At 39.6% G+C, this 17,466-nt stretch overlaps 1 protein-coding gene across 1 annotated transcript; it reads right to left on the bottom strand.

Annotated features, from left to right (window-relative positions):
- Positions 1-762: 762 nt before the first annotated feature.
- Positions 763-7,281, bottom strand: LOC137274067 (transforming growth factor-beta-induced protein ig-h3-like). The gene is made up of 6 exons (XM_067807046.1): positions 6,969-7,281; positions 5,138-5,340; positions 3,860-4,055; positions 3,029-3,115; positions 2,177-2,287; positions 763-903 (listed from the first exon to the last, which is right to left on the bottom strand). The coding sequence occupies exons 1-6, from the start codon at positions 7,123-7,125 to the stop codon at positions 812-814; spliced, it is 846 nt and encodes a 281-aa protein (XP_067663147.1). The 5' UTR covers positions 7,126-7,281; the 3' UTR covers positions 763-811.
- Positions 7,282-17,466: the final 10,185 nt, after the last annotated feature.

Genomic DNA, 17,466 nt, shown 5'->3' with positions numbered 1-17,466 from the left:
AATGTACCTCATGTCGCATCTTGACATATTACAGGTGTAAATACTTCTCGCAAGGTGCTTTCCAACAATGAGCACAGTAATATGTTTTTTTCCCTCGGACTCCCTGGAGCAATGATAACAATGTCTTGTTAGAATGTGTTACTAAAACGGGACGTTTGCTGGTAGTAAGACATGGCAGTGCAATCAGAGTTCCTTTCGAACAGAAAAGCTCTGAAATGTCTTGAAGCAAGACCCGTAGAAATGACGGGATGGTTTCAACTAAGTATTTTAGGAAACTACTGCCTTTGTTAACGTATCGTTCTCAAAACGAGCAGAAGTAAAAATATGAACACACGTTAGCCATTGAGGTAGCTGTACTCGTGATCTCGTTTTTGGTTACAATTACGGTTGTACGGTTGTACGAACCATGTGTTGTTTCACCTGCACTTTCGTGAAGGAGTCAGAGTCGAGACAGGGAACTGCGTACACCAGGGTGGAGCGAGAAAAGAGGCCTTAAGTCTTATAAATGCGTGTCTCGCATTATGATAATTGTAAAATGCAAGAGAACGCGGCAGAGGGTAGGAAGATTAACCATGCGTATCTTTGACCTCTCAGGGCCAGGCACGATTATTTAGAGACTCCCGCCATATAGTTTGAAAAGTGCTCAGTGTGGCGTTAAATGACATACCAAACCAATCTTTATACGACAGGCACTGATTGCTGAATATCACTTCTAAGCCGGACCTTCACAGGTCATGTTACATAGAGAAACCGAAGACCAGGTACTAGGAAGTATGGTTTTATTGTCTGTTTAGCTTCTGCACGAGGAACTTTACGGCACTTGGACGGTGTCGATGACGTGGATGATGCCGTTAATTGTCATGATGTCGGCAGTGATGACTTTACCTGTGCCAATCTCCACTCCTGGAACAACAGTTGAGCTCAGTCAGGACTGTCCTGTCAGACTAATAGGTTTCGTCACTAGGGTAACTTCATAAATCGTGTAGGTATACAATGAACTGAATGGACCACCCTATTATCACTATTGTACCATCACTCATAACCCTTACAGAAGAAATAAACTATCTCAAATTTTCCGGACCTGCAACTTAGCATTTTTGTAGCACGTGAGCACCAGATCCATTGAGATTGAACTACTGCATAACTTCATTTGCATACATGCTGGATGGTGTCAAATGGTATATCTGACCAGTACAACTATCCATCACAAGCTATTCCAGCTCATTGGTGTGGCGTGTGCGTATAAGAAATTTAACTAATCTTTTTCTATGAAAAAGCCGAATCGCATTCATTCATTCATTCATTCATTCATTCATTCATTGTCATCACTTGCCCAATCTGCCTATTTTTATCAGGAATAATGAAGAATATGCCGTTCCTACGCCAGCGGTAGCGTTACAATTCTACAGCAAACTCCAGGGTCCTGTTCCACAAAGGGACCTGAGTGCTGATGTGATCTGAACGCCAATACTTTAACATAGGCTTTCAATAAATGTAGCGTTAAAAGTGCTTCTTCAATGGCACCTAGATGACCGAGTGGCCTCGGATACGTTTTGCCCGAACGACCTCAAGGCTTGGCAGGTGTGACTGATCCTTGTCTTGACTAGCGTGGCTGATCCCTGCGAAAAGTGACTGATGCGTATATTTCTAGTACATCCTCGATATCTCCAGGTTATACGTTCCGATAAGTCTCCACCATATCCTGGATATACAACTCCGCCAGACAATTTTATTACCTCCCTTTGCTGGCTCAACATCCTCGCAGTAACCAATCAGCTAAGCCGCCTTTACAGTTAAGCTGGCCAGTGTCAACAAAGATGGCGGTCGCAGCTAGGTTTGTTTACAGTGCGACTCAGATGTTAGGGAAATCATACAAACTGTCGTATATACAAGACCTCCTTCTATCGTTTCCAGTGTTCCTCTGCATGAATTGTGATACCAAGTTTAATCGGTTAGATAATTTGAAAAGCGAATGTGAGTTGTGATTTGTACGCTTAACTTCCTAGCTTAGACACCTGATTGGATGGGAGGTAATAAAATTCAAGATCAAGGGAGGTAATAAAAAATCTCTCCGAGCCATAAATGCATGTAGGGCATATTGGTGATTTATAGGAACGGATAAACTACACACGTGTCAAGTGTGACTTATCCTTGTCAAGGCTGCCGATAAGCTCACCGTTTTTAAGGTCAACCTTGAGATCCTTTCCGGCCAGGGTGTTCAACATATCTCCATCCTTCAGGCTGCCAGCTGGGTGGAGGCCAGGCACAACGTGGTACTTCAGGACTTCTGTTGTAACAAGGAATAACACTGTGGATATTGTCAGTTCGCACAGGCGTAACACGAAACCACATGAGAAGGTAATGTTTAATGGGATTTAAGATCACGTTGGATATTTTTGCAATCATGTAATAATAATAACGATAATGTGGCTATTTCTATAGCGCTACATCCAGGTACTAATATGCATTTGTGCGTGTGCGTGCGTGGGTGTTTGTATTAGTAGAATGGAATAGGGTTCAACGTTGCGTTCAGAAGTTTGGGACTGATACAGCAACGCAATGTATGCGTGGAGTGTGTCTGTGTCTGTTTGTCGTAACTGGGCAAATGTGGCTTTGACACCGCAAACAGTGAAGTATGTGCGTTTGCTTGTTCGTGAGTTTGTTTGCTTGTTTGTTTGTTTATGTTTGTCTGTCAGTAGTAATAGGGTGAATTCAGATTTAACGCGCTCAAGACAGATGTACTCAATCTTCAAACACCCTATACGTGTTTTTGTTTCTATCTGCACAAGGTAGAGCAGAAGAAAGTACGACCTTTGATGTCTTATAATCAAATCTGTCTAGGAATAGAACCACTGACATTCGGCTATTCGGGCAAACATTCTAGAGAAATGGGGTTTTATATAAAAAAACAAGCGCATATCCTTGCTGCTTTGATAAGAGAGGCAGTGTTTCCTGATGGTACCAAAGGAACAAAAGCTGTACAACAATTATGTTGATGACAATAATCATCCGTAACACAAACACTTACTTTCTAGAGAGGCAATATCCCCAGGTAGAGAAGAACTGATCTTTTTAAACGCATCATCAGTAGGTGCAAAAACAGTGAACGTCCCACCTGGAAAAGAAAAAAAGTGATAGTGAATTTAAAGACGTTAACACAACATAAAGACTTGTTTGCAATATATATGCTTGCGTTTCACTCTATACACTTGCATATGGCAGCTTTATGTCAATATTTAATCCTGAACCAATTCGGATGCACACAGCATAAGCCGTGTCCCTGGTGAATATAGTGACGTAATCACTGGAGGTATTTTAAGTCAGCTTTCGTTAAAAAATGATGCTCCATATTCAAAGACGTTCGTTTCCATCCGACCTGTGAAGATCCGGGTTAGAATTGGTCTTCAGCAACCCATACTTGTCGTAAGAATCGACTAAAGCAATCGGATGGTCAGAGTCACCGACTTGGCTTTCGGTTGTAATCGTATTGTATTTAAGACTTTCAGTATCCAAATTGGGTAGATCGATGCTGATGATGTTGATTGCTGGATTACAGTGTATCTGACCTAGACTCAGACAGTATACAGACAGCCGTTATGTAGCTGAAACATTGCTGCGTGTGGCTTTAAATAACAAACAAATGTCATTCCATGCACACTTTTGTTCAATATATACATCATCTCACGATGGAAGTTCTCCATAAACAAGACGATCAGTCACATTTCATGGCCCAGATTTTCGAAGCTCTCTTAGTGCTAAGATAGTCGTAAGGCGCACATACGATTATCTTAGCGCTAAGAGAGCTTCAGAAACATAGGTCCAGCAGCCTGGCACAGAGTAAGACTACAAATATACTTACTCTCAAGAGCACTCTCTAGGTTTGTGACAATGATGGCTGCAAAGAGATCTGAGAATAGACCATCATTCTTGGCAATGTATTGCAGGATATTCTCGGTTTTGGGCATGAGAACGGAGTCGATGGTGTGGATAACACCATTGCTTACAATGACGTCGGTACCAGAAATATCTGCATTGTTCACCTTGATAGACGTCCCCTGCAAACATTACAGTCAGTGATGAACCCTTGGTATTCCTTTAAAATGTGTTCAATCCATCGACCTGAAATTATGGAGTGAGTGAGTTTAATTTTACGCCGTACTCAGGAATATTCCAGCAATATGGCGGCGGTCTGTAATAATCGAGTCTGGAACAGACAATCCACAGATGAACAGCATGAGCATCAAACATGAGCATCTGGCTTTGACAACAAAGCCAGAGGGTCTGACCACCCGATCCCCTAAGTCGTCTCGTATGACAAAAATGGGTTACCGGTGATCAATTCAAACACGGACCTTCACGGGTATGGAATTATAGCGTAGAAGGATTGAAAATTTGATTTTCTTTCCAAGACCTTTGCTTTGGTACCGAGACTAAGTATCTGTGCATTTACAACTACAAAGACACATATGGTTATAATTATAACTATGAGCCTTGTAAATATTTGTTTGACAAAAACAACATATAAATGAAAAAAAAAAACATGTTATACAGTCGGAGGCATTTTCTGTCTGTTTTCGCTCCGAGGGTAACTATTTGATCTTTTTTAGATGCTAGTTTCGGAAAAAATATTTCTGGGAAATACTTTATTTAACGTAAGTCCTCTAAGTCATGGATAAACAGAGGTTTGGGAGGGTTTTTTTGTTTTGTTTTTTTTTTGGGGTGGGTGGGTGGGGGGGGGGGGGGGGTGGTGGTATTTTTCTTCTGTTTTCAACAAACGAAAATGTTTCTCATACACGGCAGTTTTGACTGACGGACTTGTTAAATAATCATGGCATTTTATATAACGGTGGTGAGCGCGCTCGCACTCAGACACACACACACACACAAGATTTTAACACAGCGAAGATGCATCATGTTGGACTGTCACTGTTTGCCTTAGAGAAGTCATCACATCAGAGGAATCTTCGTAATTTCACCAAACATTTTCCAACACACGATTAAATGAACAACATAATTCTGACGAAAAATGATGTTTCATATCCAGTACCTGAGTGTATAAAACAAAATGCATTTACTTGAGGCACGGTTTAAAATGTGTCATTTAATGTTGCATCGCGTTAGCTCTTCAAAGACTCACGGTTTTTGTGAAGGTCACATTCTGATTGGCCAGTGTGTTTACGACGTCCCCGTCGTTGATAAGAAAGCTGATAAGAGCTTGGTTGATCACATGATAGAGGAGCACAGTCTTCAGTCTGTTTTTATCGTTCTGCAGCGAGCTAAGGGTACTTGCAGGGAGTGCCTTGAAAGCGTCATTGTTCGGAGCCAACAAGGTCATCGAACCTTACAAAATAATGATCAATCAAATTAAAATGATTCTGACGTGTTGTACAAATGATCAATGAATTTAGACTTCCATACTGTCACGATGCAACATAGTAAGTATTTCCATTCAGAGCGGATTGGGATGTTTAACGTTGGGTGAAAATTTCAGCAATATTTGTACGTGATGCCCGATTACTATCGTAGATATTGAGTGTCATTTTTGGCATGTTTGTATAATCTTCATTTACGAAAAATATGCATACATATACACACATGCATGCACGCACATACACACACATGCACGCACATACACACATTCGTTTCTTTTGCATACTCACGCCAATCTCAAATGTCTAGATTATTACACGAGCGTTGTGGTATCCTAGTGCTTAAAGCGTTCGGTCATCACCGCCAAAACGGTGCTTTTCCCGACATAAGTACAATATTTGAAGCAAATTTCCCCTGCCGTGATATTGCTAGAATATTGCTGAAGGCAAGGTAAAAAGACACTTACTCACGCACATATCGCGCTGTATATAGATCATCAGTTGTAGAAGAAGCACGCATTCCTTGCACTTATTATGGTAAAAATTCACCTATGGCCTCTCTGTTTGCTTTGAATAAATAATCTGAATAGATCCTGCAATATTTTCCTGTTTTCATTCTACTCAGCATGGTAAAATATATGTACTGTATGGTACAGTTACTAATTCGAACTGGTTTTTTTATCATTATTCGATATGCTGAGTAAAGTTTTAAAGACTCTGTTGTGAATAGTTCACTGAATGCATTTGTATAACCTACAAATCCGAATTAAAACGGGTGATTATTTAGGTCCTTGTCCAAGTCATTTGTGTGTCAAGGAGTTTAGGTTTTACGCCTCTTTTAGCAATATTCTAGTAATATCAAGGCGGAACACACCAGAAATGGACACATTGTGGTCATAGGTAAGCGAACTCGGGGTTTCAGCATGACGAGCGAACGCTTTAACCACTACACTACCCCAACGCCCAAGCCTTGTCATCAGTAGACTCAATATAGTGGAAGTGGGGTGGAATCTATCAAATCCGGAAACGTAAACCGTTTTTCTCTATTATGCGGACAACTAAAAATTCCCGCAAAACTCTTATTAATTTATCATTAAAGCTTGTTTTATAATGCATACCAATATGGCGTCATTCAAAAGCGACAGTGTTATGAAGCAGAAGATAGTTCACACAAACCATGTGTAAATGTTGGTTGAATAAGCTCCCAAAAACAAATGTCAATATTAATGTATACACTCACAAATCAACAATTTCATACTTGGATATGAATATCCGATAAATGTGGACCTTTGCTTAAGGAATCATAACCTCCATTTGCTTGCAAATATCAATAATTTTGATAAAAGAATTATTTAAATATATGTTTTACCAAATGCTATGACACCCAGATAACAGATTTGAAATTCTCTCAAAGACGCTTGAATAGCCCGAAATTCCCGGTGTTTTGTTCTTTATTTCTTTTTTGCTGTTGTTTATTATCTCTTTTTTTGTCTATTTTTCTCAATGTCCAGATGATTAGACAGTATAGGGGATAACATAGAAAGAGTGGAAGAAGATCCCTCAGGAAGGTTAAACATGGGGTTTAGTAACTTTACTCACCTGGTGCGGACAGAGATGCAACCAGACCCGCATCTTTAACCAGACCAACCAACGTTGAATATTCGGGATTGGCGGACAGGTACTGCACTATGTTTCTACTATCGGCAGAAATGGCGCCATGAAATGCAGCGACCACACACAATAATTTGACGAACATTTTGATCGAAGCACTTTCCTGATAACAAGAGAAAGTTCATGTACTAAAAGAGTTTAAATAGGCAGTTTGACGCGAGTGCCTGGTCGAGATAAGGGTCGTCAGATATACAGAGTACACATGTATGACCAGGTATGTACAACATATGTCAAAGGGAGTGCTAAATACAAGGCTTGGGCTAGATCTAGATATAGGTTCCTTTGAAAAAGCAAACCCACTGAAAGAAACACCTATTGTCAGTGTCACGATATTTTTTGTTTGTCACGTCTATAAGTGACTGGCTTATTTTAATCAAATTTTATCTTTGTTTATCGTATACGTGTGCAAGGGTGGTAGGGTGATATGAGAGTAAAACGTCTATTTATATCCGAATCTTGTTGTTTAGCGCCCCACTCAGCATTACTCCAATATAATTACTTTCACACTGACTAAATCTGCTGACACAAACACATGTTCATGATATCGGCTTTGTCCCATTTATTTACAACCTAACCATAAATCAACATAATTAGAATACGATGCCTTCGATGATCACAGGCCTTCCATAAATTATGGACCAAAACCCCGAACTTGGCTGTACATAAAGTTTAAGGATTTTTAAGTTAAAGATTTCCAACTATATTTACGGCGATTTGAATAATAATAGTCTGGACCAGACAACCCTATGATCAACATGTGAGTGAGGGATTGAGTTTAGTGTTAAGCCGCACTCAGCAATATTCCAGCTATATCTGTAAATAATCCAGTCTGGAGACAATCCAGTGATTAACAGCATGAGCATCGATTTGCGTCAACCATGTCAGCGAGCCTGATCACCCGATCCCGTTAATTGCCTCTTACGACAAACGTGGATTATTGAAGGTTAATTGTAACCCGGGCCTTCACCTGTCGATCAACAGGTACAGTGTTCCCAGAAATTATTGAGAAAATCTTTGGGTTTTTTTCTAATGATGATAAGATTGGAAAAAGGGCTTTCACTATGCACTAAGCATACTAAATAAGGGAGACAGCTCTTGAAGGCTTAGAAGGCAGCTCATTACGTCAAGAGTTATCTCCCTTGTCTGAGCAGACGGCTTCCTGTGTTGACATGGTAGAATTTACAGCAAGAGAGAAAAGAAAGCTCATTCTAGATGATTTTGAAGTGTTAGCTTGTAGACATGGTATTCCTCTGTCTACAGTATACAGAACTTTGAAGAATATTCAAACAGGAACCGGGATAGAGCACAAAGCAGGGGCAGGTCAGCCTAGGAAATTCAGTGTTGTGGATCGCCGAAGACTTGGGCAGATTGTGAGTAGGGGCAAATTGAAAAGTGTAGAGAACATCAGAAATGAAATGATTAGCAGAGGAAGTAATCAGGTATGCAATGAAACAGTTAGGCAGGAATTACAGAGACTTAATTGGGTGAAAAAACGTGGAATTCCCTCGCCGTTGATGAAAGATGCACAAAAGGAAAAACGTTTAAACTGGTGTCGGGCTCATGAAAATCAAGATTGGGATAATGTTTTCTTTTCGGATGAAAGTTCTGTTTGGCTTTTCCCTAATTGTGTGAAAATTTGGACCAAAGATACTGTCAAACCTATCTACCAGCGACCAAAACATAGCCCGAAGTTTCACATGTGGCGTGGCATATCGGCTCGCGGAGTGACGCCATTGTGTGTTTTCACGGGAAACTTGACAAAAGAAAGATGCGTTGACATTCTAAATGGTCACCTTCTTCCGACAGCACAAACATTGTATGAAGATGATTGGATTTTCCAGCATGATAATGACCCAAAACACACTGCGCGCTACACAAAACAGTGGTTGTCGGGCGAAAATGTTCAAGTTTTAGACTGGCCCAGTTACAGCCCAGACCTAAACCCAATTGAGAATGTGTGGGGAGTCATGAAGGACAGAATAAACCAAAAGGGACTGAGAAATATTGAAGATATGAAGGCCGAGGTGGTCCAATATTGGGATACCCTGTCACACGATTACCTACAAACTTTGATGGGTAGTGTGCCTAGGCGTATTCAGGCATGCATTGCTGAGCGAGGAGGTCTAACAAAGTACTAAAACAAGACTGAGACTGTAAAAGGATGATGTTTTAACATGTTTATGTAAGTAAAACGCCAGAAGTTAATAAACGTAATGAGTTACATGACGCAACATGATTCTCAATAATTTCTGGGAATACTATAATTGTCGCATCAGTGACAAATATGATGTCCATGTCATTTCCTCTTTTGACTTATTTTGTGGATATCTTCAGGTAAACAACTGACTAGTCCTTCATATGTTTATGTTATTCTGGGCCAGACAATCCAGCGATTGATATCATCGATCTATGTAATTGGTATGCTTGCTTGTCATGATATCCCAGTTACGCAGATCGATGTTCATGTCAATCACTGGATTATCTGGTTAACCTCTTTGCCAGTGTGGACGTCAGGCCTCAGATCAGTTCTTCCCTGCTTCGAATCCTTTCACGCGACTGGGCATCACATGGCCAGTACATTGGTTCCCACCGGTGTGCTTGCGATGTTTTCATTAAACTAAGCTGAATTTGTTTCCGAGTTTGACAACTCGACAAGTTCCAATCGGGTTGAGCTCACGATGCCCCCAAAAAGAACTGTAAAGAAAGTATGATCGATGCTTTAATATTTTAAACTCAGATCTGTCTATTATTGTGCCACGTGGACACAAACGAAAATTTTAAATATTAGATAAATAAATGTCCCTATCAAACTTCGTTGCTTATTTATTCAAAGATTAGGTATCAGTTGACTTTCGCATTTAGAGCGTTACAATATGCCAGAGTTTACAAAGTTGTATACAACATTTTATTTGAACCTTAAAGATCAATGAAACACTCTCGGAGATCTTTTTTACATTTCTAAAAACGTCATTCACGGTTAGTTCACAGTCGCTGGGGAACGATGATCTGACTTTTCAAGCAGCCATTACGTTCTTGCCAAGCAGGGATGGACATAATAGATGCACTGAAACCTGATACATTTGATTGATTTCAACAAACCGCTAACGTCCACAAATACGCCGAGGAAGCGTTGTAATCGAGGGTCTGACACAAACTTGTAAACTGTTTCGGTAAGATCAAAGAACTATCTTTTCAATGCTCCGTAATGTATCAGTCAGACTTGTCGATCAGGCTTACTTTGATCATGAAAGGGGATGTAGAGGGAAATGTGAGTTTTACAGTATTTCCGTTGCTATTTTCGCGAAATGCAGTGATTAACTCAGGGCTTGAAAGGCACAATATATTTTACGGGTGCTTCAACGCGCGACAGCACCAGTTCTTTTTCTCATGGAAACAATTCTTTTGTTTGTGTGTTATAGCTCTTGTTTTGGTTGGTGCTTTTGTTTGCTTCATGTTTTTGTGTTTAGGATGTTTTAATGCCTCACTCAGCAATGTTCCAGCTATATGGTGGAAGTCTGTAAATAATAGAATCTGGACCAGGCAATAAACTTTATAAGCATCGACCTACACAGTGGGGGCATATATCAGCCAATTCAGCGATCCCGTTTATGTCATGAAGACATGCATTTCCCCATAAATATGTAGTGTTATACCTTATTTAATTTTAAATCACATCGAAAACAAAATTATATCAGACAATTAAATGTATCTCTGATATATTTTCAGTGAAATATAATATTTTCACGGACATTTACTTAACACATTTTTAATTGTGTATCCTCACCAAAGTTTTTAATATTTTTCTTTTTTTTTCATTGTTGTTACACAGTACGACGCGGTTATAAAACTTCTAAAATCGATTCTTTAAGTTCAGGCATTATCGTTAAGAGAACAGAAGACACACGTGCACTTTGCTGGGCCAAAGAGTGGAAACAGTGAAAAATGGAATTTTATTGAAAATGTCAGTAGGCTGAAGTGGTTGATTTCTATTATCCATAAGGAATGCATTGCTGAAGGTACTGAAAGGAACTTTCAAAGACAAAAAGATGTTCAAATTGCTCTTCAGTGTGAGAAGTTGCGATTTGCTATCAGTTAACAATAGAACTGATTCTAAAACTCAGTTTTCAGATTAATAGAACCTGAAAGTCTCGCGAGGCACCACTTTAGGTACTAAACTGGTTCCCGCCCCACTCTGCACGCCAGCTTGCAGTATGCGAGACGGGACCCACCTTACTTTCAGTGACAAGCGTGTATATTCACGAACCACTTCTGGTTCCAAATTACGCGACCGCCAAAATTAATATGACTCTACTAGACCGAGCCAAGTGTACAGTCATGCTTGGCTGTCATAGAGGCTGACTGACGTAATAGTTGGCTGATTTGGGGATATTCTGGTCGGAAATGTATCATTCCTGCAATGATCATCGTCCCTGCACTGCCAACTACCAATCATGAGACCATTGGAAAAGGTATGAAACGTTGTTTGTCACCAGAGGTACGAAGGTCTCCCTAAGTGTCGAAACCTACTATTGTTAGATATTTGAGAACATTTTGAAATGGAAAATCAGCGAAGCTACCTTAAAATCTCCCACACTGGTCTTTATTGGTCATCAGTGCACGAGTGCGCGTATCACTGCTTAAAGTACTCCGTTATACTGTCTCTTCTGTACCTACCGCTCCTTAATTAATACTCGCTCCTTGGAGACCACTGAAGATCCGAATAATAATTGATCTTCAACAACCCATGCTTGTCGTAAGGATCAACCAACAGGATCCTGTGCTCAGACTCGCTGACTTGGCTGACTCGTATCCCACTTGCGAGGTCGATGTTCATACTGTTACCGGACTGTCTGGTCAAGACTCGAATTACTTACGACCGCCACCATGTAGCTGGTATATTGCCTGCGTTAAACAATCAAACTAACAAACAAACTTAATTCCGACCCGTTTTGTCAAGCGCCAGTCAGGTAATCCTACTTAAATAATAAACAAGCGGCATCTACTGAAAAGTAGTTGAATAACGAGTTTCTCGGCAAATATCGAGTTAAAACGGTAAATTTTCTTGTAGGGACCCTCACATTATACCCTGATATCGGAAATATCGAGACATCCGTATCGAGTTGTAAGAGCTTGAATAATGAAACATTATGAAGGATTTTCCCGGGACTGAGATGTTATATCGAGACAACCCAGATATCAAATTTTCAGAGCGACACAACAGTTCTCGACTATGTGGTCATGATGCAGGACAATGTTTTGCCCCAGTAGCTGTTGCCATAGATGATGTAAAGCAAACATCGTTTGATATACACTGGTTATTCTTAAGGCTATTCACAACTGTTATTCTCATGGCTCACGTCACCAACGTAAACAAACGCCAACGGTATTCAGTATGTACTGAAATACACACAGGAAAGTGTTTCCTTCAGCAGGATATAAGAAATCGTTCTTTTCATCATGCATCCCTTGGGAATGTAACATTGATGTTTGATTAAAGATACATTTGCTGAAATGTGTAGAACTGTCAACAAAGCCAAAGTGGACAAAAGAAAAGGCTTACGGGGTTCATGGTGTTTCAGTACCTGTAAATATTTCCATGGAAACTGTTCTGGTTTAAGCTAAAACATCTGATAGAGAAACTCAGAGATTATATCATAGGAGTGGGAGATGTTAGTTTTGCGCCGCACTCAGTAATACTGATGCTATGTAAATAAGTGAACATGGACCAGACAATCCGATCAACACCATGAGCATCGATTTAAACAATTGGGATACGATGGAACGTGTCAAGCCTGACCACCCGACCCCGTTAGACAAGCATGGGTGACTGAAAATCACTTCTATCCCACACCTTCACGGGTATGATATATGAGGAAACCAAGCTGCATGTTCATCACTCAGGGAACTGTTCATCATCGCGTCCAAGCGGATGTATTCCTCCATTCGATCATAATTTCTCTTTTATGCATGTTTCTGTGTTAAAAGATATACTATCATCAGTCTGATGACTACCGAGCAACTATCCTATTTACCGCAAAATTACGTTTGTAATGAAGATGCTTATCACGAACTGACGGGTAAAACGAATTGACATTTTGCGTCGGCTATGTGCTGAGTATTTTTGTCGAGTTCGTTATAACCGAAATTGACAGTAAATATATCTCTTACCGATGTACTGAAGGATCGATACCTGTCTGCTCAAAAATCATCACCACAGTACACAGTCAAAAACCCAGTATTTAATTATTCATAAGGGTCCCCAGTTTTCTACAGTCCTTTCATTGCTTGGGTATTGAGCAATATTTATCTTTACCTATCGGTTGTAAGAGTGATATTGTCATTTCACTGCCACCAACACTAGCCAGAAACTCTATTAATTTGTAATGACGAACCCTCATGGGTCACTCACATATTCACTGTGACGTATGCCGCGTGAACGTCGTGGGTCATGGATCAATTATTTGATCCCTGGGATTATCCAACCTTATGTGTAGTATATGAAAGCGAATTCAAATAGTGTGAAAGCGACAAACTGAAATGAAATCAGATTCCCAGAAGACAGGCACTCAGATACTTCATGTCAGTTGTTTCTCATGTTCAGTAATTCCCCTTAAATACATAAAATTATTCTACTTGAAAGGAAAAAAACGAGATGTTTAATTTCTGTTCCGCACACTCTGGATAGTTATATACTACATTCATGAAGACCCAGGTAGAAACTGATCTTCACCGACCCATGTTTGTCGACTACATGATCGCGTGGACAGACTCATTGACTTAGCAGACACATGTCATCGGCTCCCAGTGTAGCGTAGACTGATTGGAAAATGATCACATGATTGCCTGGTCGTCATTCGATCATTTATTGCTATATTGTCGGACTATTTCTGGGTGTGGCGTTAAACAAATTCAAATAAAATTTAAGTATGTTCATATCGTCAAATAGAATATATTAAACAAAATATGACTTATCCACGATCGTCCATCTATGTAGGATTAGCCACTTGGCTTGTGTTTATGTTACATATAAAATATCAAAAAAAATCTGATAAGCAGTAATCTTTGCACGGAATGAACGAATCAGTCTTACGTTGTCAGTTATAAGATATTTACAATGAACATATTGCTTAGGATAAGGAATCACATATGAAGTAGATTGCTGTTCATCTTCAACAGCAAACACAAGTTTTAAAGGGAAGCATTTCTCTCCCAGGTATCTCCCAGGACTTCAAGATGCTAACACGTCTACAGTCTGCAACAACAAACAATACGGTTCGGCGGGCAGCTAATGCACCGACTCATCCCTAAGGAACGACCACCTTACATGATCTAACTATACCTACATCATAGGTGAAGAGCAGGGTACCCAAGGAGACATAAGACAACAATGAGTAAGACATGTTACCAATCTATTATGCTTTACTGTTCAGACAGGATACTGTGTATTATGATGTATGGTGGCACATGTGATGACGTAAAAAATTAACTGCCAGTGCGTCCCCATCAACAGTATAACATATCTCGTCTTACTTAAATTATCTATGTTTTAACAGCATCTAGGAATTCGACTGGGGTTTCGTGTTGGGTACAAGCCTCAGTTTCAGTCTCACCAGACGGTATTCCGTCTCCCGGTAGACTGTTTTCATCTAGGCAGCTCTGCTGCCTCCAGCTTAGATTAGTTCGATGAAACGGAAGACAGTTTTGTGCAGGTGTTACATGGCCTTGTTATCCGGTTGCTGAAGTCCCCATGTTTAATGTTCGTCATCATCATCATCATCATCATCATCATCGCCGTCGTCGTCGTCGTCGTCGTCGTCGTCGTCGTCATCATCGTGGCATCCACTCACGTGTCTTGGACACGAGCACAATTACAGCTGTTATCTAAGAAAGTGTGAATTGAAAAATACTTTTTAAAGTAATCAACCACTTTCTTACATTCATCAACTATTTATTTGAAACTTCGTATATATTATTCTCATTATGCCTTAAGCAATCATTTCATTTAACTTTTATTTGTATAAACCTCAAACAACTTTTATAAACAAACGCTTTCATGTTGAAGTTTTGTTACCCTTTAAGCTAGCATTACATACAATACCAATTACTATAACTGATTAAATATTTTAGTTGCTTCAACAAGCTTGAACTTGTATGTAAAACCTACAACCAGATACTCTCGAATGTTGAGAAAAATCATCTATATCTAAGTACTTTACTTTATGGTTTATTCTACAATGTTTTTTTAAGTTCCATCTGTTTTAGTTCCACATGTCTAAGATCAGGAACAAATGTTTTTTAACGTTATTAGCTAATTGTGAGTGCTTTATGTATTTACACTGAACGTTCTTATTGATTGACTACTCGGAAACGCTTTAAGTGGCGGACGCGATCAACCAATTGACTGACGAGGTAAACAATTTTCACCAGTCAAACTTACACCTTTCAATGCGAATTGCGAGGGTGGATATCGAATGTCTTGGACGTTGAACTAATATCGCCACTATCGCATGTGTGCAACGCGGTTAATATATTATTACGTGCTGATTCAAAAAGTGGTATACTACTTTCTGCTAAAGATGCATACCTCTTAAATATTTTGAATTTCCAACTATGGCTAAATTTCATATACTTATGTCATCCAAACATGAAGCGGTCATTAGAAACCTGACCTACTACATTGTTCATGCCTCAGACATTCACTCCAAAGCTCCTATATAGAATAAGTATCAGGTTGTAGTATATATCCCCAGGACGTAAGTCTTTGCCTTATGCATTTGTATATCTACCAAATAATGTAAAATTATGTATCATTGATGGTGGAATATTGTCCATGCATGGACACACCAGTATACAACATTCTGCAAAATTGATTGTTTTGTGACATAGCCTTTCTGTGCTTACATAAGTTCACGTATAATGTGTCCATGTTGTACATAGGACTTTGCCTTGACATTCTATGACCTGATGTAATTGAACACGTGCTCGGTATAACTATGTATCACTGATGTTGGTCTGAGTATATCCTGCTGCCCATTCCGACTTTCAATCACATGTTTCTATTTATCGTGTAATATCAACATATACATACCATGATACGTATGCACTTCGTGTCATGTGCATTATTGCATATGAACCGTCCTATTTCCCCGCCTGGATGCAATGTATGGGTTTGTAACAGGTAACATTGCATATGGTCTGGCATATCCCCTAGGACGCAAGTTTTTGCCATAAAAGTTCGGTATATCTACCTTGTAATGTGAAAACATGCCCGATTGATCGTGGAATTGTGGATCGTGATTGTTTTCTATTGATTGTTATGCTGTACTTGCATAAGTGCCCGTATAACTTATGGACCATGTTGTACATAGGACTTTGCCTAAACTTTTTTGCATATCTGCTTTACAATGTAAAATTAGGCAGCATTGGCCGTGGACTGGTTTATCATCCTTGTCCCTCTCTGTATTGGTATTCGTACTATGCATAACACTATCAATACATGTCTGTTTACATCCATTAAATCTCCCTTTTAAAACTCTTGTTTATATTTTTAATTTGGGGGTATATGGTATGTTAGGTTCTCCATGTTTTGATGAAATTGAAAAAGCGCTCGATATTATTATGTATCATTGATACTGGTCTGAGAATACCCCCCATATTGCAAATCACCACCCTTCAAGCACTTGTTTATGTAACGTATCAACGTATCATCTCTGTGCAATGATATATCTGTACATTGTTAAACCCATGCACTGTTGGTTGTGAGCCGTCTTGTTTTCCATGTCTTGATGCTGTGTAGGGGTAGCATTGTAACAGGTAGCAATACATATGGGGTGTTATATCTTCTAGGATTCCGGTCTTTCCTTTATAATTTTTCTATATCTATCCTGCAGTGTAAAACTATGTATCATTGATCGTGGAATGTTATGTCTCCCATGCCTGGATACATCTGTATAAACATTCTGCCACATCGATTGTGTCGTACATAGCCTTGTTGTACCTGCATAAGGTTTGGACCACGTTGTACAGTGGGTTCAGTCTTAACACTTTTGCATATTTACTATATAGTGTAACATTTTGCATCATTGACCGCGGAGTGTTGCATATGTCATGTCTTGATACACATCTATAAATATTCAGCAAAATCGATTGTATCGTTACATAGCCTTGCTGTAACTTGCATAAGTTCCTGTGTATTGTATGGGCCATGTGGTACATAGGGACGATGGTCCACACCGTTGTACAGAATAAAGAGGGAATGAACGTGCTGATTCCAAAACTGAAAGGGAGGAAAAACAAGAAACCACGCACAGAGCTAGACCTTAAAATGTGTAAACAGCCACAGTAGATAAATGAAAACTTAAAAATTATATTGTAAAAGAAATATTAGGCTGCAATCATAAATTAGGTTAAAGACATCACAACGGTT

This window comes from Haliotis asinina, chromosome 2, assembly GCF_037392515.1.
Source record: "Haliotis asinina isolate JCU_RB_2024 chromosome 2, JCU_Hal_asi_v2, whole genome shotgun sequence".
Classification (NCBI taxonomy): Eukaryota; Metazoa; Mollusca; class Gastropoda; order Lepetellida; family Haliotidae; genus Haliotis; species Haliotis asinina.
This window is presented reverse-complemented; position numbering and strand designations above follow the sequence as displayed.

Coding starts and splice junctions, on each gene's coding strand:
- LOC137274067 (XM_067807046.1), bottom strand. CDS start 7,125: ATGTTCGTCAAATTATTGTGTGTGGTCGCTGCATTTCATGGCGCCATT. Junction 5,341..6,968: donor TGCATCTCTGTCCGCACCAG/GTGAGTAAAGTT, acceptor TTATTTTGTAAG/GTTCGATGACCTTGTTGGCT. Junction 2,288..3,028: donor GGATATTGCCTCTCTAGAAA/GTAAGTGTTTGT, acceptor TTGTTACAACAG/AAGTCCTGAAGTACCACGTT.